The sequence below is a fragment of the Felis catus genome, chromosome D4 (assembly GCF_018350175.1).
Source record: "Felis catus isolate Fca126 chromosome D4, F.catus_Fca126_mat1.0, whole genome shotgun sequence".
NCBI lineage: Eukaryota > Metazoa > Chordata > Mammalia > Carnivora > Felidae > Felis > Felis catus.
In genome coordinates, this window is record NC_058380.1 from 42,699,875 (window position 1) to 42,724,400 (window position 24,526).

Genomic DNA, 24,526 nt, shown 5'->3' on the forward strand with positions numbered 1-24,526 from the left:
GCAGGGGAACTCTAGGCCTTGTGCATGAAGACTTTGAGTGGCCCTTGTCCATGCATCTGAAGAGAGTCATTGGCTTTGCTTTCCAAAAATGATTGACCTCATTCTTCCGACCTAATGAGGGACAGTGGACACTCCAGAAGGAACATCTAATTCGCATAGCTAATTGGTTTCTGGGTAAAAATGTCAAATCACAGTTGCATGTTTGGGGCTATCACCAACATCAGAGTAAGGATGGGGAGTGACTAAATCCAACTGATGGTCAGACCCTGAGATAGTGTGATACCGTATTTTCCAACTAATATAGAGCAATGCAATTCTTTAGTGGGGCTATGTCATATTTTAAAGTCTCTCTTACTAATACAGTCACAAGAAAGCATATCCCTATGAAATTTTTATTGAGGAGGTTGGCTACAATGCTTTTAATTCTGAGGGAGCACAGAACTTTTCCTTACCTTCACCTCACATCAATTTATGGAGAAGAGGGGGCTTTTGAGGTCAAAAAAGGACACAATTGGACAAACATAAATAAGAGGAGAATTTCTGGTGGGAAGACAAATGAATTATAAATAGCATCAATTAAATGCATATTATGTGCCAGGAATAGTGCTAAACATTATATGCAGATGGTTTCTCACAGTTCCTCATGACAACCCAATAAGGTAAGAACTGTTATCTTCTTTCTTTCTTTCTTTCTTTCTTTCTTTCTTTCTTTCTTTCTTTCTTTCTTTCTTTCGAGGCTCCATGCCCCAGTGTGGGGCTTCAAATCATGAGCCAGAAATCAAGAGTCGCTTGATCTACTGACTGAGCCAGCCAGATGCCCCTCAAGAACGGTTATTGATCACTGTCTTAGTTCAAGTTGCTATAGCAAAAATACCCCATTTATTTCTCACAGTTATAGAGGCTGAGAAGTCTAAGATCAAGGCACCAGCAGATTTGATGTCTGGTGGGAGCCTGCTTCCTGGTTCACAGACAACCAACTTGTCACTGTGTCATCACTTGGCAGGAGGGGCAAGAGAGCTCTGTGGGATCTCTTTTATAAGGGCACTAATCCCATACATGAGGGCTCTACCCTCATGATATGTTACCTCCCAAAGCCCCTACCTCCTAATACCATCACATTGAAAGTTAGGATTTCAACATACAAATTTGGTGGTGACACAATAATGTCTGTTTTACAGCTGAGGAAACTGAGGACCAGGGAGAATAAGTTAATTGAGTGCATGTTGTGTTGCCAGAAACTGTGCTAAGCATTTTACTTGGATAATTTCACATACTCCCTTACAATGATCTAATGAGGTAAGACCTAGTGGTAATCCCCATTTTATGTATGAGGAAACTGAGGCTCGGAGATTTAATAATTTCCCTAAGATCACACAACATTGAATAGCAGAGTTAGACTTTGAACCACAGAGTTCAGCTCTTTTAAAGGGCCTTTTTGTTTGTGTGTTCTTGTGACTGTTTAGCATCTTAGAATTTATCTCCCATGTAACAATACATGAGCTGTGTTTGGGAGAAGACGACATCATCTTTAAGAAGCCATATAAAATAAGGGTGGGCTTCAGGAAAAAAGAGGAATGGCACCTGTCTTGCCTCTGCCTCTAGTCCAGGCAGAGTCCTCAACATACTCTATGGCTGTAAACTCTATGTAGGGATGCCGAGAGGGTCACGTAGAGAACCCCTGTTCTAGATTCAGGCCTCACTGACAGTTTACATGCCACAAACCCTTTCAAAACTTATAACCCAGAAAACCTTCTTCTTGCTTCTGACATGATACTATTATTGGTAATAATAATTTGTAGCTGAGTAGGTTGTTAAAAGAAGTCTTCTCCTCTTTCTCCTCCTTCTTCCTCTTTCTCCTCCTCATCCTTCTCCTTCTTTTTCTTCTTTTTGTGCTTAGTATTAAGGCAACTGCAAAGCAGGGGAGCCCAAACTGAGAATTGGCGAGGCATAAAGGAAAGGCCACCGGATAGGGGTCGGGTTGACTGTACCCTGCATGTCACTTCTTTTTTCTTAGATCTTCATTTCCTCATCTAAAATGATGTGTTAGTCTAGACCAGAGTCCCAGTCAGAATCTCTGAGGTGTGATCCTGAAATCATCAGCAGACACTCCATGGGTAAGAGGCAATGCTGAGAATGGCTTACTGAGAGGAGTAATGTCAGTGCCCTTCAAGTTTTCCTTTGATGTTTCCAAACCACAACTTCTATCCTTTGGTAACCAATCCTTTCACTCTGAGACTCATGCTGTCTGGATCTACCCATCTTTGTTGCTCCTTCCTGCCACTCACCACCCACCTCATTCACTGATAACTTTGAGAGGTGGCTCAGAGACTTACTTCCTTGCCACTGTCTTATTGTCATCCTGGTTACCTCCACTGTCTGGATGAATAACCAGTTCTATTTCCTAGGCTCCCGGTTCCCTGGTATTATCACCTCCAATGATCTTCTACTCTATGACCACCACCCAGAACTGTGTTGTCTCAGAGATCTTAAACTGCAATAGCCTGTCTCTGTCTATATTCCATGGTCCCTCACTCTAACCAGCCTCTAGCCAGGACCCTGGTCTCCTTTGTCTTCCTGCCATCTCCCTGGCAGCTTCCCATCCTGCCCTATCCCATGATGCATCCAACTGTGTGTTTTCTTCTTTCCTGCCCTAAGGTTGCCAACCATGCTGAAGAAAATCACATGATAATGCGGATGTGTGCTATAGTAACGTGTGTTTCCTAACTCCAGCCAAGGACTTAACATTGCCCAGCAATACTTCTGTGTTCCTTCTCCCCTTCCATACACCAGCTGTTTTGGACTTGTACCATAATCCTCAGCATACCTGTCCCTCCACTATGCCATCTCTATCCCTTTCAATAGACAGTCTCTCCTGTAAGCTGGAAAAGTCTTAAATTCCTGCCCTCCCCCTACGGCCAACTGCCAACTTAGCAATATCCTGTGAAGAGATTTTCTCCTCTTGTGAAGGATTCATTTCTGCACTTGAATTTTGGATTCTACCCCCTGTGACAGAATAATTTACTGTAATATTAATTTGTGCTTGTTCTGTGCTCCTCACCTATCCCCACCTGCATCATCCTTTACCTCAGAGGTGGTTTGTGGCAAGGTGAAAAACAGAGGTTGCAGGAAGTCCTGTTCTCTGCAGATACCCAGAGAAGGTAGAGAAAGGATAGCCTATAAATACGAGAAAAGAAGAGAATCATTTCTAAAAGAGCCTGGAGATGGAGAGGAGAGGGAAATCCCCACCAGTAATGGAGACTCAGTGGCAGTGTGTGGGGAATGCTGGTTTGTCTTTGTGATAAATCTAAGGATGTTGACCCCCAGCCTATGGGCTCAGAGTTGTCTTCAAAGCAGATTGGGCCCCGTAGGGCTGAAGAGTGAGCATCTCTGGGCTCTCTGCTAACCACTGTCATTAACCAGAGAGGCCATCCAGATATTTTGATGCTGTGCTAGGATCCTTACATAATTTTTGGGAGGTGGGGGAGCACCAATATTGGTTGGGATTACATTTTTCACCAAAGAGTTAATTTGCTTTAGAAGGAACTATGATCTAAATTGGTTTGCAAAATTTCTGCCCCTCAACTCCCCTCCCCCTCCCAAACCTCAAGGACCTCACCCCTTCAATTATCATTGCATTCCCCTCTGTCATAATTCTGCTGCATCTCCTCTGCTGGTTCCTTCCCCCTCAATATGGACGCACATTCACACCTCCCTCATATTGAAAAGCTTCCCTTCCTTGGCCACACGCCTTCCCTAACCATCCTTCTATTTCTCTCCTTCTTTTCACAGGCATCTTCTTGAAATAAAAGTCTCTTTGGATCACATCCATTTCATCCCTTCCACTCTGCTGACTCTGGCTTCTTCACTTAGCATTCCACGAAACCACTCTGGTTAAGGTTACCAAAGGTGTCCTTTTCTGAGCTATTTTACTTATGTCCTCTGCAATAGGAAGTTGCCTTCTGGAATCTTTCAGTTTCTTTGCCATTTGGTGACATTCATTCTCTTTGCTTTCTCCCTTTGCTGTTTCTTGGAATCAATGTGGTTTTTCTTCCTATATGTCCTGGAATGTTGGTAATCACAAGGCCCTGCCCTGACCCTCTTCTCTTGTCTCCCTTGCTCTATATATGTTCCGAAAAGAGTGACCAGCTCTATTTCCATGGCTTCAATTACGATGTCCATGTAAATATGTTGAAAATTTTTATCTTAAATCCACATTTTCTGAGCTCCACATATAAAATTCAGCGGCTTCCTGGACTCTACTTGCTTCCTCAAACCGGAAGAGTTCATCACTTCCATCCCATCCTTGATGTGCTCCTTCTCCCAAATTCTACATATCAAAGAGTGACCTGTGCACCCACTTTATTATCCAAGCCCCAAAGTTGGGATTCACTCTTGACTTCTCCCCTCATCTCATCCCCATGAATGACCATATCTTGTCCATTTTACTTTCTAAATATTTTTTTTAATTTTTTTTTAACATTTATTATTGAGAGAGAGAGCATGAACAGAGGAGGGCCAAGAGACATAGAATCCAATGCAGGCTCCAGGCCCCGAGCCGTCAGCACAGAGCCTGACGTGGGGCTCGAACCCACAAACTGCGAGATCATGACCAGAGCCGAAGTTGGACGCTTAACCGACGGAGCCACCCAGGCACCCCTACTTTCTAAATATTTTTTAAAAACCTCCCTTATATTCCATTCTTAGCAGTTCCAGTGGTCAGGCCCTAATCTTTGCCTTCCTCTCCCATTCATACTTGAATTTTACAAGTATCCCAGTTGGCCTTCTGGCCCTTCATCTTGCTCTCTTCTATTAATTATTTGCTTGTTATCAGCTTGATCTTTCTGAAATGCAAATTTCATTGTGTTATAGCCTTTGAAACACCTTCCGCTATTGCTCAAATCACAGAATAAGGATTATATCGGGGCGCCTGGGTGGCGCAGTCGGTTAAGCGTCCGACTTCAGCCAGGTCACGATCTTGCACTCCGTGAGTTTGAGCCCCGCGTCAGGCTCTGGGCTGATGGCTCAGAGCCTGGAGCCTGTTTCCGATTCTGTGTCTCCCTCTCTCTCTGCCCCTCCCCCATTCAAGCTCTGTCTCTCTCTGTCCCAAAAATAAATAAACGTTGAAAAAAAAATTTTTTTAAAAGAAATGCAAATTTCATTGTGTTATAGCCTTTGAAACACCTTCCGTTATTGCTCAAATCACAGAATAAGGATTATATCAATGAGCATGCTTTGGCTATAAATAACAGAGTATGTAACCAAAAGTGGCTTAAGTCATAAGGATTATTTTTTTTTCTCTCATAATAAGAAGTCCAGAGATGTGTGGTCCAAAGGGTGGCTTGCAGCCCTGTAATGTCATCCTCACTGTGCTGGTGATGTTGCCATTCATAACCACCAGATAATTGCTATAGTTCCAATTGTCACACCTCTACAAGACAGCTTCAACAAGCAGATTGAGAGCACCGTGCTCTCTTCCTGGGCGTTTCCTCTTTTATCATGAAAGAAATGATATCTCTGGTCACATGATCCCTTTCATCTCATTGACTAGGATTGGGTCACATGGCCATGTCTAGCCATTAGAGAAGTTAGAAATGCCTGTCCTGGCAGGTGGCCCACAGACCTCTGGGCTGGTCAGGGCATCGGTGGCAAAGGAGCAGGGTGACAGGGAGTCTCGGACTGGGCTTTAGCTGAGCTGGTGCTGAAGCCATAGAGGCCCTGGAGCACGCCATTCACCACCATGTTGGACAGAGGCTCTGGGGATGGAATGCAAACGTAGGGATCCATGCAGAAGCTGATGACAGGCCGGTGGTGGAGCTGGGAGCTGCAGTTCTTGGGCAGGAACTCCCCCAAGGCGCCCCAGTTGCTGGCCTTAAGGTCTGTGGAGAAGTGCCGAAGGCTCAGGAATTCCAGTAATTCCTTGGGCACATCCTGGTTCAGGTACAGGACACCCTGGATATAGGCCTCCAAGCCCTGCCGCCGCTGCTCCAGTCCTCTGGTCCTCCAGTTGGGCAGGCGTTTTGAGGGGAATTCGGGCACTTTGTACAGTTTCTTGATCTTCAGATCCGGACACCTCTCATTGCTACCACATGAATGCAGACCAGCAGAGGGAAACAGATGAGGCTTGCTGGTGAATAGACAACCAAGAGACAACCAATAATTTTCACTGCTATCAATTCCTGTAGTCCTTAAATGTCTTCTCTCTCACTTTTATGCTTTTGCATCTATGGATTGTCATTTAGAGTATAATTCTGCATGTACACACTATACCCTTCATCTGGCTAACTCTATCCCTTTACAAACCTTGGCTCAGGCCTCACCCCCACACCACTGCATGATGGACTATATACACATCTTGTGTTCTAGATTATATCATTTACACTACCCTGTTGTAATCCCAACTTTCAGTTCCTCATAGTATTCTTCAAGCCCCTGAAAACAGGGACTTAATAAGACTTACTCTCTATTATAGTCACAGCCCATTTTCTTTGAAGGGACTGAAATATTTTTTAATAGTCTCATTTATAAATTTAAATATAAAGCTGCTTCCTCTTTGTGATATCCCCCCTTGGTTTTGTTAATTGTCAGTAGCCAGTAGAGGGCACTCTGGCCTTTGACTAAAGTTCCCTTTTGAGATTGGTTGATTCCTTTAGAACTAAGCCTGCTTTTATTTTTATTTTCCCTCAAGGAGGTACTGGTTTTGACTTTCTGGATCACAAGACTGAACTCATGCATTAGTTATCTGAACTGATATTTTGTTTTCATAGTGCACCATAGAACATATCTAGGTCATTCAGAGCTACAACATACCTTCACTTAATCTTCTGAACTTTATTGCTAAAATGATGCACACTCTAAACTCCCCTCCTTAGGCAGAGTTGACACAGCTGTTGATTTCTTGACAGTAGCTGAAGAGGTCTGAAGAAATAATCTGGTGTCATGAAAATGTACTAACCATTCACCAGCTCCAAAGCCTGCTCTATCCCCTCACTTTGTGGGAAATCACTTAGTCCAGGTTGGCCTATAGGGATTTTGATATGTTGTAAAAGTAAAGGTAAATGTTATTTCAGCACTGGGGAAGGGGTGGGATGAGTCTGGGTTAGGAAGTGAGGGTAGTGTTTCATTCATTCAGTCATCCAGTCTTTCATACATTTAATAAATATTTGATAAACTACCATGTGCCTGGCATTATTCTGGTTACAGGAACACAGCAGTAAATAAAACAGATTAAATCCTTGACCTCATAGAATTTACAGTCCAGGGAAAGAGATAAACAAATAAACAAATGCATAACAAAATATCAGGGGAAAAAAAACCCTCATGGAAAAAAATAAAGCATGCTAAAGGGTTAGAGAGAGGGGGAGGGTGCTGTTCCAGGTACATGCCATGGAGGGATGAACATTCTAGATAGAGGGTTCAACAAGTACAGGGACCCCAGTGCTGGAGAGTGCCTGGTGTGTACAAGGGATTGAAAAAGGGGCCAAAGGGGCTGGAGCAGGGTTGTGAAGGGTAGGTGTGGGAGATAGATAGGCAAAGCAGCAGGGGAGGGACCAGGAGGGCCTGGGAGGGCCTGGGAAGGAATGAGAGTTTCTTCTCAGTGTGATGAGAAGCCAAGGGAGCAGAGAGACCAGCCATGTGGTTACTGCAGAGTCTAGGACAGAGGGTCTGGTGGCCAGACCATGGTGGCAACAACAGAGGTGGCACACAGTGGTCAAATTAGGAAGTATTTGAAAGATTTTAAAGATGACATTTCTGGGATTTACGATGGATTGACAATATGAAGGGTGTATAAGAGAGAGTTTGGCCAAATCCAGGGTCTCATTTTTCTCTTTCTTTTCTGATGATGCAGTTTAAATCAAGACCAAACCAGTCCTCTGCCTTCAACTCTTGTACCCTTAACACCAAGCCGAGCACCCAACAACTGTTATTTATGCTGCTGGTAACAGTGAGGAGCTCTGATTTCAGGTAACAGGACCACAGCATGGGGGCTTCCCTCATTATTTTATGATTGACAGCAGTCTGTTTGCCAGGTTTGAATAATCTGTATGATATAACACCAGAGGTCTTACCCTTAGTGGCCTCTATTCCACGCCCCATTCCCCCATTCTCTTTCTACTCTTTTACCTGGAATGCGGCATTTCATTTTGTTAGCCGAGGCTAGCACTTTTTAAATGTTCATTTCTATAACCCAAGAAAGAATATATTCTGTTAGCTCTGAAAAAGTGCAATGGAATCTCAGTGTGGCAATTGTCATGATCTCAAGATGGGCTGGCAGAAAGCCTTGGTCAGAGCTAAATATACTTTCGGGTCCTGTGCCTGTAATTCAGGGAGCTGCCAGCAAGTGGCGCCTGCAAGGTCTAACAGGGTAGACCTCCCCAGATACCCTTAATACAGTAGTAGGAAGAAAGGGCAAAATCCAGTCTTTTTAAAACATTTTCCAAAGAACTTGCAGCTTGTAGAAATGAACCTCATTAAAAACTACATTCAATAGGGGTGTCTGGGTGGCACAGTCGGTTAAGCGTCCAACTTCAACCAGGTCACGATCTTGCGGTCCAGGAGTTAGAGCCCCGCGTCGGGCTCTGGGCTGATGGCTCAGAGCCTGGAGCCTGTTTCCGATTCTGTGTCTCCCTCTCTCTCTGCCCCTCCCCCATTCATGCTCTGTCTCTCTCTGTCCCAAAAATAAATAAACGTTGAAAAAAAAAAAAACTACATTCAATAGCTTGGAAAGAATAATAGCATAGTAATTCACAATGAAAATGCCTGTCTTTTAGATGCTTCCTGATCTCTCCCCTTCTCTGCCCTTCACTGCCTGTTTTAGGCCCCTCCTGCACAGACCTCCCCCATCCCACTACAGAAGCCTCCTAACTGCATCCCTGCCCCTCACCGATCATATCCTTTTATTTTTTTTTTTTACCCCACAGTGATCTTTCTAAATTACAACTTTGATCACATCACTTTCCCCCTAAAATATTGCCCCCCCCCCATTGTCTACAGACTAAGCCCTGAGCCTTAAGTCCTTCCTAATCTGGGCCAATTTACCTCTACCTTTGCACCTTCTCCCATCCCATAATTGTGGCCCTATCTTCTATTGACACTGGCTACACTTGAATTCTTCAATAAGATCAAGATGTGAATTCAAGCCTTTCTCTATGCTGTTCCTTCTGCCCTGAATGCTCTTTCCTTTTCCCCTGAAGACTCCATACTGATCCTCCAATGCTTGGCTCCAAGCACCTTTCTCTGGAAGAACCTTACATGGTCCCTTCTGACGGACACTTTCAGTGCTGCCTCATATTTAAAACCTCATATGACTCTACTGCAGCACAGAGCTGATAACCAAGCCAGTGTTTGTTAGGGGCTTTCTATGTGTGAGTGACTCCATGAAGCTCTTTCTCTTGACAATAATGTGAATATATGTCTCCCATGAGATGGCTTGAGGGTCAATTTTTGTTTGTATCCTGTAACCTTTTAGGCTTTAGTAATATACCAGAGGCAGAGCAGATGCTTATGAGTTGTCCATTGATAAAAGACCCAAATTTGGTTTTGACCTTGCTGGTTCTTAGCACCTCCTGATGACTGTAAGAATTCCTGTAAGATTTTGTAATAGTTACTATTAGAATTCTGAAAAGCCTGAAAGATGCCCCTTTGCACTGGGATGAGGTTCAGGGAACACTTCATTCCCCACGGGCTTTGCCACAATTTACCACAGAAGAAAAACAGACTTACCCTTCTCTCCTATTAAGAGCATTTCCAACTTGCTGACATTGATTGTAGATTTAACATGTGTTGGATAATCAGATGAAATGTAATTGAGTTACCCAGTGTGTTGTGAGGGTCTATTTGCATGTGTAGTAAATAAATAGCTCAGTTATTATTTTCCCTTCCCCTTTTCCCTTGTGCAATTTTAAATGTTCTAAGGCATTCTGGTATAAAAATAGAGAATACGTAAAAGTTTTTCTTCACCCTGAAAAGCTGCAACGGATACTAGGAGTTTCTAGGCAGTTTGTTGAAATGAAGAATGCCACAAATATAGGGAATTATGTGGATTCAGTTTTCTTCTCAGGCTGCTTTGGACCCAGAAGGATGGGACATCTGCAAACACCTACTTGAAACTGTAAGGGAAAGAAGCTAAGCTAAATTCCTACCGTGGGAACTCTAGGATGTGAAGGAATATTTTTTTCCATGATGAGAAAGAGAAGATAAAAAAAAGAGATTATTTGCATGATTGATTGGTAGATACGTAGTCAGGTCCTTTGATAGCTGGATTAAGACTTTTAAACAATGTAGGGAGACCAGAATTAATGCCTGTGTAAGGGTGGAAAAAATTGCCCTTCTTTCCTTCTAGATTCTATGGTTGGTCTTATAATTAAGTTGATATAAGACCGTTTATCAGGAGAAAAACAAATTTCATAGTCTAGGAGCCCCATAAAAATAGGACAATGGTAGGAGTCTGGGAATACAAAAGGGAGGAAGGCCTTTTGAGAGGAGATATTTGGAAAACAAAGGTTGCCCTGTTATGCAAGATCATCTCTGGCAGTAGCTCTCTTCCTGGTGCAGGACCTTTTCCCAATGTAAATTTAGGAGTTGAGTGGAAAGTAAAGAACTTTTCCTGAATCTGCTAGGTTTTCATGGCTTTTAGCTCAAAATAATCCTCATGCCAAAATGACATATTTTGGGGTGACAAATTTTGCTCCTTTCACCTGCCTCTGGGATGAGTGCCTTCAATATGTAGATACCCAGCTGAGAACCAAAGCAATATAGTCTAACACAGGGTCAGAGGGGAAAAGTAATGTTTAGTGTAAAACTAGGTTCAAATACCTTCCAAATAGACCCCAGGAATCTTGGACCAAAACTTCTTAAGACAGGAGACTAAAAATACTAGCAGGGCATATTCCTGTCCTGAAGCCGAACAAGGAGCCACAAATATTGGTGTGAACTGAAACTTTTCCCATCAGTTCCAGAAAAGGAAAATAGAATCAGTAGCAGTTGCCAAAGGAAGTCTTCTATTGGGCAAGAAAAGAGTACCACCATTGGTGGTTGGAGCACCTCAATGACCACTTTGGGGGAATTGAGATATGTGACCAACCTGGGTAAAGAAGAACTTCAAGAGACTTGGATTTCCACTCATTTCACTGGATGTCCAAGGGAAGCTGCAGTTAGGTTCCTCATTTAGGTATTAAGGAAGCATAAGAAATGTAGAAAAACATAAAACACAAAAAATTATCCATAAGGTGTACTGCTCAGCCATTATGTCTAGACATAATGTAGTTCATATTGACTAATCTGGTGAGTATGTGCACCGGTAGAAGGGGTAGCTTAGAAGCTTTTCCCTACAGTTCTTGCTGTGATGTATTATAATTTACTGTTTGCATGTCTGTCTCTCCTGTCAAATTGTGAATTGGGAGAGAGAAGCAAACATTTATTTTGTACCTCTAGAACCTGAGAACCTAGACTGATGGTTCATTAACAAATCTTGGTGAATGAGTGAGTTTATGAGTGAATCAATGAGTGAATGGGTGAAGACATGGTTTGGCTCTCTCTTTGCCCCTGAAGCCTGACTCCTCATGAAGCTTTTATTGCCAACTCCCGTCCTTGGGCTCTCCAAGGAAAGAAATTAACTGGGGTCAAATTGGAATTCCAGGCAAGACTTTTATTGAGGCTTATGCTCCAGGACAAGGGAGATAGCACAAAGAAAAGGGTCCTTCAGGCTCACTCCTCAAAGGCCAAGGAGAGTTTTTAAAGAGGCTAAGTAAAGAAAAGAGCTATTTCTAAGCATGTAGGGGCAAGGAGAGACACAGAAAGTTGTGTATGCAGGCACAGTGGACAGAGCATGCTTTGTCATGCATGGCATGTCTCATTAGCATGTTAAGTCTCCACTCCTGGAAGTGATTTTTAGTATTGTAATGAGGGAAAAGGTCAACACTGGGGTCCACCTTGGCACAGACTGGTTTGGTAGGGTCTTCACCAGTCTTTGTAGTCAAGTCCTCCCTTTGGTAAGAGTTCTGCTTCTGTATTCCTACAAATATGCTACTCAAGGGACATAGGGTTTCTGCTATCATGGAATGCTGGGTTTCACAGTCAGGGTTAAGGGGACCTGAGTCCAGTCTCTGCTTTGTCTCACTTTCTAAAAAGTATTTCAGTAAAAGCTGAGGAAGTTTACCCCAGCACAGTCTTTTACGTTTTAAAGGTGCAGGATTGAGAACAATTGCTTATCTATGCAGAGGGAGCTGGAAAAGACCGATTCCTGATGGACAGGTCCCTTCAGTAGGCTGGAGACAAAGATTTTTTTTTTGACTTGTGCCTCCAGATGTTCTCTGAAGAGAGCCCATCCTCCCATGATGGCTCTGACAGAAGACCAAAGTGCCACTCACCTCTAATTCAACACTTTTATACAATAGTTCATGTGATTTTCAGGCTCTGAGAATGGGAGGGCCAAAGGGAGCTGTGGAGGAATGCGCGTATGGTGACTGCAACAACTTCCTGCGTGCAACCATGTGTATCTATATGAAGTTCAGTACAGATTAAGCAGGTTACCAGTTGTGAGTTTTGTTTTTGTTTTTGTTTTTTAGTGTTATTTATTTTTAGAGAGATAGAGTGTGAGTGGGCGACGGGGCAGAGAGAGAGGCGGAGAGAGAGAGAATCCCAAACGGGTTCCTCATTGTCAGCACAGAGCCCAATGTGGGGTTCAAACTCACGAACCCTGAGATAATGACCTGAGCCAAATTCAAGAGTAGGTCACATAACCACCTGAGCCACCCAGGTACCCCTTCAGTTGTATTTTTATTTTTATTTATTTATTTATTTTTGTTTGCTTTGCTTTGTTTTCTTATAAGCTTCTTATCAACATCATTGTCGTCATTCTTGTCATCATCATCACCACCACCAAAACACCTAGGAGGGCAATTTAGGTTTCAAACAAGCAAACTACAAATACAGGCAAGTCCGTAAGCATATTCAAGAACAGAAAGTTGGTAGAGATAGTTTACACCCTTGAACCCAATCTCTGTGACGATTGACATCAAATGGAGAGCTTGGGAGAAGTATCTTCGTGATGAACATTTTTGTCTTTTGTGAGGAGCTAGAACACAACTTACCCCTATGGATGGGCTATAGAGAATCCCTGAATGGGACCTCTGTTAGCAAAAGATCCACTCTTGTTTCCGGGATAATTATAAATTGGTTGACAAGTTTTTGTGATTCCCAAATGATGAGAACATTTTAACATGTTGCAGTTATTTTAGCATGGGCTAGGGTAGAATTGTTTTCGCCTACAGCTGTTTTTCAGCACTTCACAATTACCCCACTATGCTAAATTGCTTGAAGAGTAATTAGATTTGAATAATTTAATTATGGTGGTTAAGATTGCTGTAAGGTTTGCAAGTCTGTAACATTTAACTTCCACAAGACCTTGTGACAGTTGCATCTTATGGAAGGAGATTCATAGGTAGTTAGGTGACCCAGGAAGTTCAGAGCCTACCTTTCCCCAGCCTCTTACCCCTGGAACTGGAGGGAGAAGAGGATGAGTAGAGGCAGAGGGCCTGCTGGGGCTAACCTGGGCTCTGACTTGGCCAGCTCGTGGACTCAGAGGATCTCTCTTGCCTGAAGTGTGCTGGCCTAAGGCTCAGCTCCCCGGCAGAAGAAGAACCTCCTGGGTTCCATCTTCTCTGCAGTCTCTCACACTTATCCTTAAGGGGGAGGAAGGACAAGCCCAAGGAAAAGTGTCCCAAGAAACAGAAGGAGCCAAATGTTTATAAGCAAGAGATCCTTGTTCACCTGAAGAAAGAAGCCCGTTGAGTCAGACCACACAGCTGCCAGGGTGGTGCTAAGAGCAAGCAACAAAAAAGGAAACAAAAACTACCACAAGAAAACAATCCCTTCCACCCCAAAACTGTGCCTTCATATAAGACCTTTTCGTAAATAGAGTGTTGTCCTTAGATTTTGTTTTTTGGTAAACAGAAATGATGCATGTCATTGAATCAATTCTGTCCAAAATCTTTTGTATTAATGATAGGCCTGATGGTCTTTGGACTGTATCTGCTTTATAGCAATCAAATAATTATATGGTAACATCCAAATGTTGTTTCATAGTTATTGAAGCAGTGAACATGTGTTAAACATGTTTTTACTGTAGCTGCCCAAATGTGGCTAGTGTTTGGAAACACCTGGGGAGTTATCACTTGGGGTCCTTAGAATTCTGTATTTTCCAGAGTTACCAGGTCTTTGCTGTAACCATGCCATGTTGCCTCTGCAAACAGGTGTTTTATTTATCGTTATAATTTAAACACTTTTCTCTATGTTTTTCTTCTAAATTCCAACTATTCTTTAAAAAAAAATTTTTTTTTATGTTTGTTTATTTTTGAGAGAGTGAGAGCACAAGCAGGGGAGGGGCAGAGAGAGAGGGAGACACAGAATCTGAAGCTGACTCCAGGCTCTGAGCTGTCAGCACTGAGCCCGATGCAGGGCTTGAACTCAAGATCTGTGAGATCATGACCTGAGCTAAAGTTAAACACTTAACCAACTGAGCTACCCAAGTACCCCAATACTAATTACTCTTTAGGCCCAGTTCATGTCTCTTGTCTTTGATGAGATCTTTTCTGAACAGCTGATTAAGCCAAGTGCTCTATTATCTGAATACTTACAGAATTGATTTCCCACCTTCTATATTTTGAGGTCTATAAGTCAGACCTGGGGACAATGAAGTGTATAACTCTTTGACATCTCAAAGAGATTAATGGCCACATACACAAATGCTCAATGTGCATTTGCTACTTTAAAAAAACAACAGAATTTCAAACCTAAATTGATTTAATGTTAAATACTTCAGCCTTGCACTACTTAGAAGTTTGTCTATTACTGAAGAGAACATGAAATTATTGTGAAATTGGTGTTCGAAGTGGCAGTGGTGGGAATTCTTTTGCAAAAGAAGCAGTCTAAACCTAAGGCCTGGTAGTACTAAAAAGGATTGGAGGCTCTTTCTGTGCAGATCGCAAAGGTAAGCCAGTCTTTGGGGTAGCTAGGTGGATTAAGGGGCTGAATGACAAGGTCCACACTCAGATTCTTAACATGAAGTATACAATACAGGCAATCCTCCCTTGCATGGCTCCAAAATGCATAAATTTCAGTTTCCAAAATTTAGTTAAATAACACCAGTCCCACAAAAATATTTAAAAAAATTATCATGGTGTACTAAGCAGTTGCAAAATAATCTACAATTCACTCCAGGCAACAAATAACTATGTAAATGACATGCACATCATACATCATCATGATCAGTAATCAGTCATGTCATTTATTTCAAAATCTGCCAGGGTCTGGTCAATATACAACTGTTTTTCAGTTCGTACAGGCAGCAAAGCAGGTAGTTGTGTTAACCTCCTTGCCTCCCAGTGATAAACCCACATGACATTTTACAAAAATGGATAATCAATCAAGAGGAATTTGGCTGACAAAAATGGAAGTATAACAAAGAAATGAGAAGTGATAACCCTAGCAGTGAAATTTGAATCCAACACTAATGAAGCCATGGAAGAGTCCTTGACTGTGGGAATGTCCACACTGCTTTTTGAGAGATTCTAAAAAGGCAGCTGGAGGAACTTAGGGAAGGTGAAGCTATGGGTCTAAATTAAGGAAAGTATTTGCACCATAAAGGATGAATATACCCCAGAGGAAATGGATATATCTGGCAAAGAACTTCACATTAAAGGAACTCTCAGAAATATTTCATGGCATCGGAAGAGCAAAGGACGTAGTATTGGTAGTAGATTCTAACATAGAAAGGAGTATGACAATTCATCAACATATAAACGGTGCCTGCTCCGTGTCACAGATTACTTGAGGAGGAGAAGGCAAACCTGTTCAAATTGCCCTTGAAACGTTTTTTTATGAATGAATAAAACATTTGAATTTTCTTTATAAATTTTTTTTTCAACGTTTATTTTTATTTTTGGGACAGAGAGAGACAGAGCATGAACGGGCGAGGGGCAGAGAGAGAGGGAGACACAGAATCGGAAACAGGCTCCAGGCTCTGAGCCATCAGCCCAGAGCCCGACGCGGGGCTCGAACTCACGGACCGTGAGATCGTGACCTGGCTGAAGTCGGAGGCTTAACCGACTGCGCCACCCAGGCGCCCCAAACATTTGAATTTTCAATGTTCCTGACGTTTTAAACAACACTGTACTAAATAAACATTAGTTTTATTATTTTTTTTCATTTTCCTATCTTATAGCCATCAATAAGAGTCATTTTAATATTTTGGTAAACTATTTAAAGTTCACTGAACAATTGTAATTTTGTCATTGATTACTAAGATTGCTTTGCATGGTTTCAGCTTATATGGTCATTTTTATAGTCCTGCACTGCCATGCTAAGTGAGAACTACCTGCTTAATTCATTTTTTTAATGTTTGTTTATTTTTGAGAGAGAGAGAGAGAGCAAGCATGAGCAGGGGAGGGGCAGAGAGAGAGGGAGACAGAATCTGAAGCAGGCGACAGGCTCTTAGCTGTCAGCACAGAGCCTGATGTGGGGCTCAAACTCACAAATGGTGAGATCGTGACCTGAGCCGAAGTTGGACACTTAACTGACTGAGCCACCCATGAACCCCAAGAACTACCTGTTTAATTCAAAGTAGACTGCTATAAATTAAGAATGCTTATTGTCATACCTGTAGTAAAAACTTAAAAATAAATAAAGGGTATCTTAAAAAGGTATAGCTATAAAGCTATTAGAAGAATTCATAGAGATTATTTTACATTAATTCAAAAGGAGGGAGGAAATGAAAAATAGTGAAACAAAAACATCTTTTTAGATAGCAACAAGACGACAAACTTAAAACAAACTGTATCACCGATTATATTAAGTGTGCCTATACTGAACACCTTAATTGAGAGATTGTCAGAATAGATAAAAAATCAAGTTTCAACTATATACTCATTTCAAAAGACACAATTTAACATAAAGACACCAACTGATAAAGGTAAAAGCATAGGAAAAACATGTTCATATAAACAGAAGTGTAACAAAGGTGGCATGGCTTTTTTTTTTTTTTTTTTGAGAGAGAGTGAAGGAGTGCAAGTGGGGGAGGGGCAGAGAGAGAGAGGGAGAGAGAGAATCTCAAGTAGGCTCCATGTCCAGTTCAAAGCCCCAGGGCTTGATCTCATGACCCTGAGATCATGGCCTGAGCCAAAATCAAGAGTTGGACACTCAACCAACTGAGCCACCCAGGGGTCCTGGTGATACAGCTTTTTGATATCAAACGAAGTAGGCATCAAGCAAAGAGATCATCAGAGATGATGAAGGACACTTGATAATAAAAAGATTAATTCATCAATAAGGCAAAACAATCATGGATGTGTACATATTCAATAATTTCATAATACATGAAATGACTGATATAATAAAGGGAGAAATAGAAAAACCAGCAATCCTCATTAGTGATTTTAACATCCCTTTCAGGCTAATTGATAGAATACTTAGCCAGTTTCAGGACAGATAAAAAAGACTTGAGCCACACACAGACCTAGCATTGCCTGAACACCACCTGCAACCCCTGAGAATACACAGTCTTTCCAGTGCACATAAGTAAGGACTTCCAGCAAAATAGGCCATATGCTGGTACATTACATTTCAAAAGACTGAAATATTACACAGCATATTTTGTGACCACAGTTAGAGAAAAATTAACAATAACATAATGCTAAAAAATATATAAGACAATTTCTTTAAAAAATTTGCATTTTTATAAGCATATTTTGAGTCCAGTCATTTTATTTATCTCTTCATATATATTCTTTAAAACTGTCATAAATAGGGGGTGCCTGGGTGGCTCAGTCGGTCAAGAGTTCAACTCTTGATTTTGGCTCAGGTCATGATCTCAGAGTTGTGGGATCAAGCCCAGTGTTGGGCTCCCCGCTGGCTGTGGAGACTGTTTAAGATTTTCTCTCTCTCTTTCTCCCTGCCCCTACTCTGCTCACACTCTCTCTCTCTCCAAAAAAACAAAAACAGAAACAAACAAAAAAAACCAAAGAACTGTTATAAATAGGCTTCACCCCATTGCTTTATTTTGAACATTGTAAAATGGCAGCATTAAGCTCATAGGAGCTATGATATTTGAATTATTAGAAGAGCACCCAGCAGTGGGGTTTAGGTGACAGATGATGGATAAGGGTTAGCTATTGGAGGACCAGTTATGCAAAAAGCTTTGGTTTTGTTTATCCTAATGGCACATAAAAATTTTTTAAAATTTTCCCAATTTTTTAAGACACTCCCTGTCTTTTAATTGATTTTTCAGATAAATCATTAGCTACTGTTAGGCCTTAAGTCTACCATTTATTTTTTATATTTTTCTGTTATATTTTTATATATATATTTATATTTTTCTGTTATATTTATATATTTATATATATAATATATAATATATAAAAAAATATATATTTTCTGTTATATTTTTATATCTTCCTGTTTTTAGTTTCTCTGTTTTCTTTTCCCTGCTTTTCAGGGAAATTATTTAATAATTTTAATAATTTTAGAAATCCACTTTTATTTATCATTTTAACATATTATCTGCAGTGTTATTAAGTGGATCACTTTATATAGTTTGTTTTTATTGACTGTAATATCAGGTATCATATTATCTATATATCTATGAATCTATATGACACCTAATCTACTGGTGTCAACACTTTACCCATTAGAATGACAAATGACTTTTAAGAAACTTACTTTACGTCCCTTTGTGCTCTTCTATTTCTAATATAATTGTCTTAAGTAAAAATTAAATTTAAACTTTCTCTATGTATACTGAGAACCAAATCAAAGAATGTTAAAATTTTTGCTTCAACTGTCAAGCATAATTTAGAAAACTCAAGAGGGAAAGTAAGGTTTTCTTTACTTATATCTTTGCTCTTCCCAGTGTTTTTTCTTCCTTCTTGGTATCCTAAGATTCCTTCTTTTCCCATTGCTTTCTGTTTAGAGAAGGGAGGCATGATTTGTTGTAAACAGGAGGGGATTGAAGTCTGGGTCCCCTAGTTGACCTCCAGTGACATTTGGTGGGGGTAATTCCCTGTTATTCCTGGGTGAGGTGGGAGGTGAGGACCCCCAGTATGCCTCTACTTATAGCATCCAGATACCTATCATCAGTTTTGAGGTCCCCAGCCTGCCTGCCTTTTGTTCTATACCTTTCAGAGTCTTCTACATTATATGTTATGTCCAAGGTCCTTAGCCATACATAAATCAAGACTAAGGAAAAGTATGTCTACTCCATCTTTGCAGATTTGGAAATCTTAGACTGTATTTTTAACGCAATGATAATGAAAACACATCAAAATTTGGGAGGTGCATCTAAAGTACTATTCAGTGAAAAATATATAATTCTAAAAACTTAGAAAACAAAAATAATCTACAATTGGTAATCTAAACCTCCACCTTAGAAAGGTAGAATAAAAAGGGAAAATTTAATCTTAATAAGTAGAAAAAGGAAATAATAAAGATAAGTGCACAACAAATGAGCTAGAGAACAGAGCAATAGAAAACTTCATTGAAACCAACAGCTCTTTCTTTGACAAGATCGGTGAAATTGATGAACCCCTAGCTAGACTGAGGAAGAAAAAGAAGACACAAATTTCCAGTACTCAGTTCTGATGTAACATTTGTTTCAAAATGTGATTTGTTTCTAATGCAACTGATACCCTAGGGAACACTTCAGAGTAATGCACTTTCACAGTTATTTGTGTGTGATTCTTCCCACAAGAAACACTAGGTAAATGCAGAAAATGGCACCCAGTTGAATGGGGCTACGAACGAATACATAAAATGCACAAGTGTACACATCTCAAACATCTCCCAGCTACCTCATTTCGCCATATGCATGATAAGCCACACTATCCACATCTGGTGTTGGAACTTTTAGATAACTCTCCCTCCATCACTTCATGATAACCCGCAAGCTACAACCCTTCTGATGCCCACTTCTACAAGCAAGCTTCAGGTCTTTTTTTCAATGTAAAGTGCCATATGCACTGTCGTATTTATGTATTTCTTAACCATTTCACATATAGAAAACTGCTACTGTTTTTAATAGATTACTAACTTCTTTTTTGTTGTTATGCGTCACTGACAAAGTCCTTGAATGTGGTGCCCTTATCCCTATTTTCCCCATAAGTCCCAAGGATTTTAGAATGTAATTTTGTATAGCATAGTGGTTTTTGAGATATGTAGCATTGTAGAAAAACTGATTTTACTGGGTGCTTTACTGGGTGATGGAATTTAATGTTCCAGATAGCACAACCAGACATTATCTGTCTCCTGTTTGTTGCAATTATACAGCATCAGCTACGAAGGCTTCTTACTAGAATTCTTGAGCCTAAAACTAGTCAAGCCTTTATTTATTTATTTTTTTAATGTTTATTTTATTTATTTTTGAGAGACAGAAACAGCGTGAGCAGGAGAGGGCAGAGAGAGAGAGAGGGAGACCCAGAATATGAAGCAGGCTCCAGGCTCTGAGCTGTCAGCAAAGAGCCTGACGTGGGGCTTGAACTCACAAGCTGTGAGATCGTGACCTGAGCCGAAGTTGGCCGCTCAACCGACTGAGCCACCCAGGCGCCCCTAATCAAGCCTTTAGATCTAACTTCCAGTGTAAAGAAAAACAGAGGAGATAGAAAAAAAGTTAAATGATACTGTGAGGAAACAATTAGATAAATGCAAAATGTTTATCAGATGGTTGGCTTGGTCTAATTGAATTCTGTTTTGAAGAAATCAACTGTAAAATACATATTTGGTACCACTGGGGTAATTTCTTAGAGACAGGGTATTATATTTTCAAGTTATTATTAATTTTAAGAGTAATGTTATTGCCATTAAATCACAAAATATTCTTATTTGGGGGATATAAAAGCTTAAGTATTTAGAAGTGAAGTGTCCTGATGTCTGTAATTCCTTTAAAATACTTCAGGAATGTATATGTATGTTTGTATATACATATATAATACACATATACACACATGTATACACACATACACATACATATATATACATGGAATATACACATATATACATATCTGTATATGGAATATACACATTTATACTATACATATATGTATATGAAAGTACATATGACAATAAAATAAAGCGAATATGGCAGAATGTTGTAGGTATTTATACTAATATTTTTAATTTTTACACATTTGACATTTTTCATGTTTTATAATTTTATAATTTTGCAGAATGTAAGAGGAGTTAAAGTATTTTTCACCTACTCTTTTTTACAGAAACTTAATGACTTTAGAGATCCCCCTTGGTGTCAAGGTTAATTTATCCTGCCTGCACCAAGTGGACATAATCCATTCTCTCATTGCTCTTGTGTCTTCTGTTATAAAAAGCACTCAGCTTAGGCCGCCTGTGCCCATCTTTGGGATTCCTTGCATTCCTTCAGGATATAAGATTCCTATTGTATTCCCTTGTCTGGCCCCACAAGAGAAATTCAGCATAACTTTCTCTCTCTTACTTGGATTTTTTTTCCTTTGAAAAAAGGAACAATCAGATCAGAGCAAAATCCAAAAAAGTAAATGGAATAGTGTTTAATAGTCACTGGGAGAAGAGGCAATGTTCCAGAAGCTTGGGATTTAGAGTAAAATTTCTTTACACTAGTAGCAAAGACTTTGGCCCTGATGGGCAGCTCAAGGGGGAAAGCAGAGCCTGGAGAATGATTCTAAAATGTGTGTGCCTGAGTTTCATGCACAACCAGGCACAGTAGGCTCTCCCAACTCCTTGACAACTAGGAGCTGTTGAATCTGAGCCAGGCCTGAAGGAAATAGATACCTGAGCGTACCAGACACAGGGAAACAGCTCATGTGCATACTGTTGCAGGGATTATAGAGAAATCTCCGAGAAGAAGGGCATGGGGACAGGGAACCAGAAGAAAAGTTAAAGGTATTTAGAAGTGATTACAGGATTTTTTTTTTTGTATTTTTTACTCCTTTAATTTTTTGCTGGTGATTAACAGTAGTGCATCCAGAAATAGTTTAAGCTAAACATAGCATAGCTGGCAGAGGTTGTTATAAAATAGAACTTGGGTGTGGGAAGGATGCCTCTTAGCTGTAATCCTTCCCCTGGGTAAAGTGATGTCAATGCCATGAACTTAAACCAAGGTCAACCTTGAGAATTGAGTGCAAGATATCATCTCTTTAATTCAAGGGGAAAAGTTCATTCTTATGGGTTGCAAACTAAGGTAGAGGGCCCTTTTTTTAATAACCACACCTTTTTAAGAAGCAGAAGAGACTGCTATTAAGATTTAATTCAGATTCCTGATTTTACAGTGAGAACTATAGAAATTATTTACCCAGGCTTGCATAACTAGTTAGTAGTAAAGGTTAAGATTATAAATTTAGAGCTCTTCTCACTATGGTATGTGGTTTCTCTCCATTTAGGATTCCTTCCCCACTGGATTATGAGTAAACATGAACACAAATAGAATACAATTAGAACTCTGATGAGATTGTTCCCTGGCCTAATCAAAACCTTGTGAAACTTTGGTTGGGTGCTTGGAGGTGGGGAGAAGACTATAGTTGGAGAGCCATAATCTGCAAACTAATCAGAGCCTCTAGTTTAGAGGTGGATGTTGTCTTTTAGGTAATCTAATCTCAGGGGGTGCTCAGAGAGGATTTCAGGGGTGCTTTCTGAAAAGAGTGTTGAATCTGTGGGTGCCTCTTGTGAAAATGGAGAACAAGATTTCTTGTATGCATTATGGAGTTAGACCAGAAACCATTAGGAAATAGGAAATATAGCTCTGGACCCACACTGGCTCCATACTGGAGGTATGACAGGATATCTGGTAAGACTAGAAGAAATATTTCTTCATACTAGAAGAACTCTCTCCCAACCTCAATCCTTACCCTAGTCCATTCTACATGGGATTTGACGCTCCATTTTTTCCCCAGTAGAAACTCCATAGACCTTTCTTTCTTTTTCTTTCTTTCTTTCTTTCTTTCTTTCTTTCTTTCTTTCTTTCTTTCTTTCTTTCTTTCTTTCTTTCTTTCTTTCTTTCTTTCTTTCTTTCTTTCTGTCTTTCCTTTTAAAAAAGCCACTTTATTTTGAAATAATCTCAGGTATGCAGAAAGTTTGCAAAAGTAATGTCAAGAATTTCCATATAACCTTCTCACCCAGATTCTCAATGTGCTAAAATTTTACTGATTTATCATTCTCTCTTTTGGAATCATTTGAAAGTACATTGAAGATGTAATGCCTCTTTATGCCTAAATTTTTCTGCATATGTCTTGAAACAAGAGTATTCTTTCACATAATCACAGTACTGTTATCAAAACCAGGAAATTAGCATTCATACAGCTATTATCTAACCTACCCGCATTCACATTTCATCAGTAAACATGGACACTAATGTGCTTTACAGCAAAAACGAAACAAAGCAAAACAAAAAAACCAGTTTCCTGGTTTAGGACCAATCTAGTTTCACATGATGCATTTGGTTGTGATATCTCTATAATTTCCTTCAAGTTTCTCCATCTTTTTCATGACCATATACGTGTTTGAAGAATACTGGCCAGTTAATTTGTAGAATGTCTCTAATTTTTATCTGATGCTTCCCTGTGATTAGACTCAGGTTGTACCTTTTGGGAAGTAATACTACACAAAAAAAGATGTGTTTTTCTCATTATATCATCTCAGAAGACAAAAGACCTAAAACAACAGTTGCCAAATGGTAATTGTTCTCAAATCCCATCTTCCTTTTACATGTGTTTCCATAATTTCTTCTATATCTATTAGTTGCCATTCTACCACAAAGAAGAGATTTCTGTTCTTTCTCATGTATTTGTTTTTGTATCTACATAAGTATGGACCCATGGATTCTTACTGTATTCTCTGGATTATAATCCATACTATCAATTTTTATTTTGAGGCTGAAGTTGTCCCAGATTTAGTCCCTTCAGCTGTGTCCTTATCCCTTTGACATGTCCCCATATTCTTTTTGCACACCTCTACTTTCTGATCCAGCAAGGTGTTCCAACGTCATCTTGTACTTTTCAGCTCCATTCCTGAAATCATTCATTTCCTTAAAGAACATTGATCCTTGGGGCACCTGGGTGGCTCAGTCATTTAAGAGTCTGGCTTCAGCTCAGGTCATGATCTCACAGTTAATGAGTTTGAGCCCCGCATCGGGCTCTGTACTGACAGCTCAGAGCCTGGAGCCTGCTTCGGATTCTGTGTCTCCCTTTCTCTCTGCCCCTCCCCTGCTAGCTCTCTCTCTGTCTCTGTCTCTCTCTCTCTCTCTCAAAAACAAACATAAAACAAAAAAATAAAGAACACTGATCCTTTTCAGTGGAGAATTGTATTCAGAACTAAGATCTGGGTGTTAAGTTTGTTTGTACTGGAAAGTCCCAAGTGACGCTTTTATAAGCCTTGCTTTTATCATCTAATTTCTAGGAAACTTGCTGGGCTTTTCTGCTAGATAAAGCTCAGGGTCCACTTTTCCCATCTCAGTTCTGGTGCTGCTTATCTTCCAGGAAGAAGCTTCCATCTGCATGTG

The 24,526-nt window shown here is 40.3% G+C and overlaps 1 protein-coding gene across 1 annotated transcript in view; it reads right to left on the minus strand.

Moving 5' to 3' along the window:
* Positions 1–5,601: 5,601 nt before the first annotated feature.
* LOC101081765 overlaps positions 5,602–24,526 on the minus strand; it is a 37,867-nt gene continuing 18,942 nt past the window's right edge. Inside the window, exon 2 of the mRNA XM_045042713.1 lies at positions 5,602–6,079. Within this exon, the coding sequence (XP_044898648.1) occupies positions 5,632–6,079 (448 nt within the window). The 3' untranslated portion in view covers positions 5,602–5,631. The remainder of the gene's footprint in view (positions 6,080–24,526) is intronic.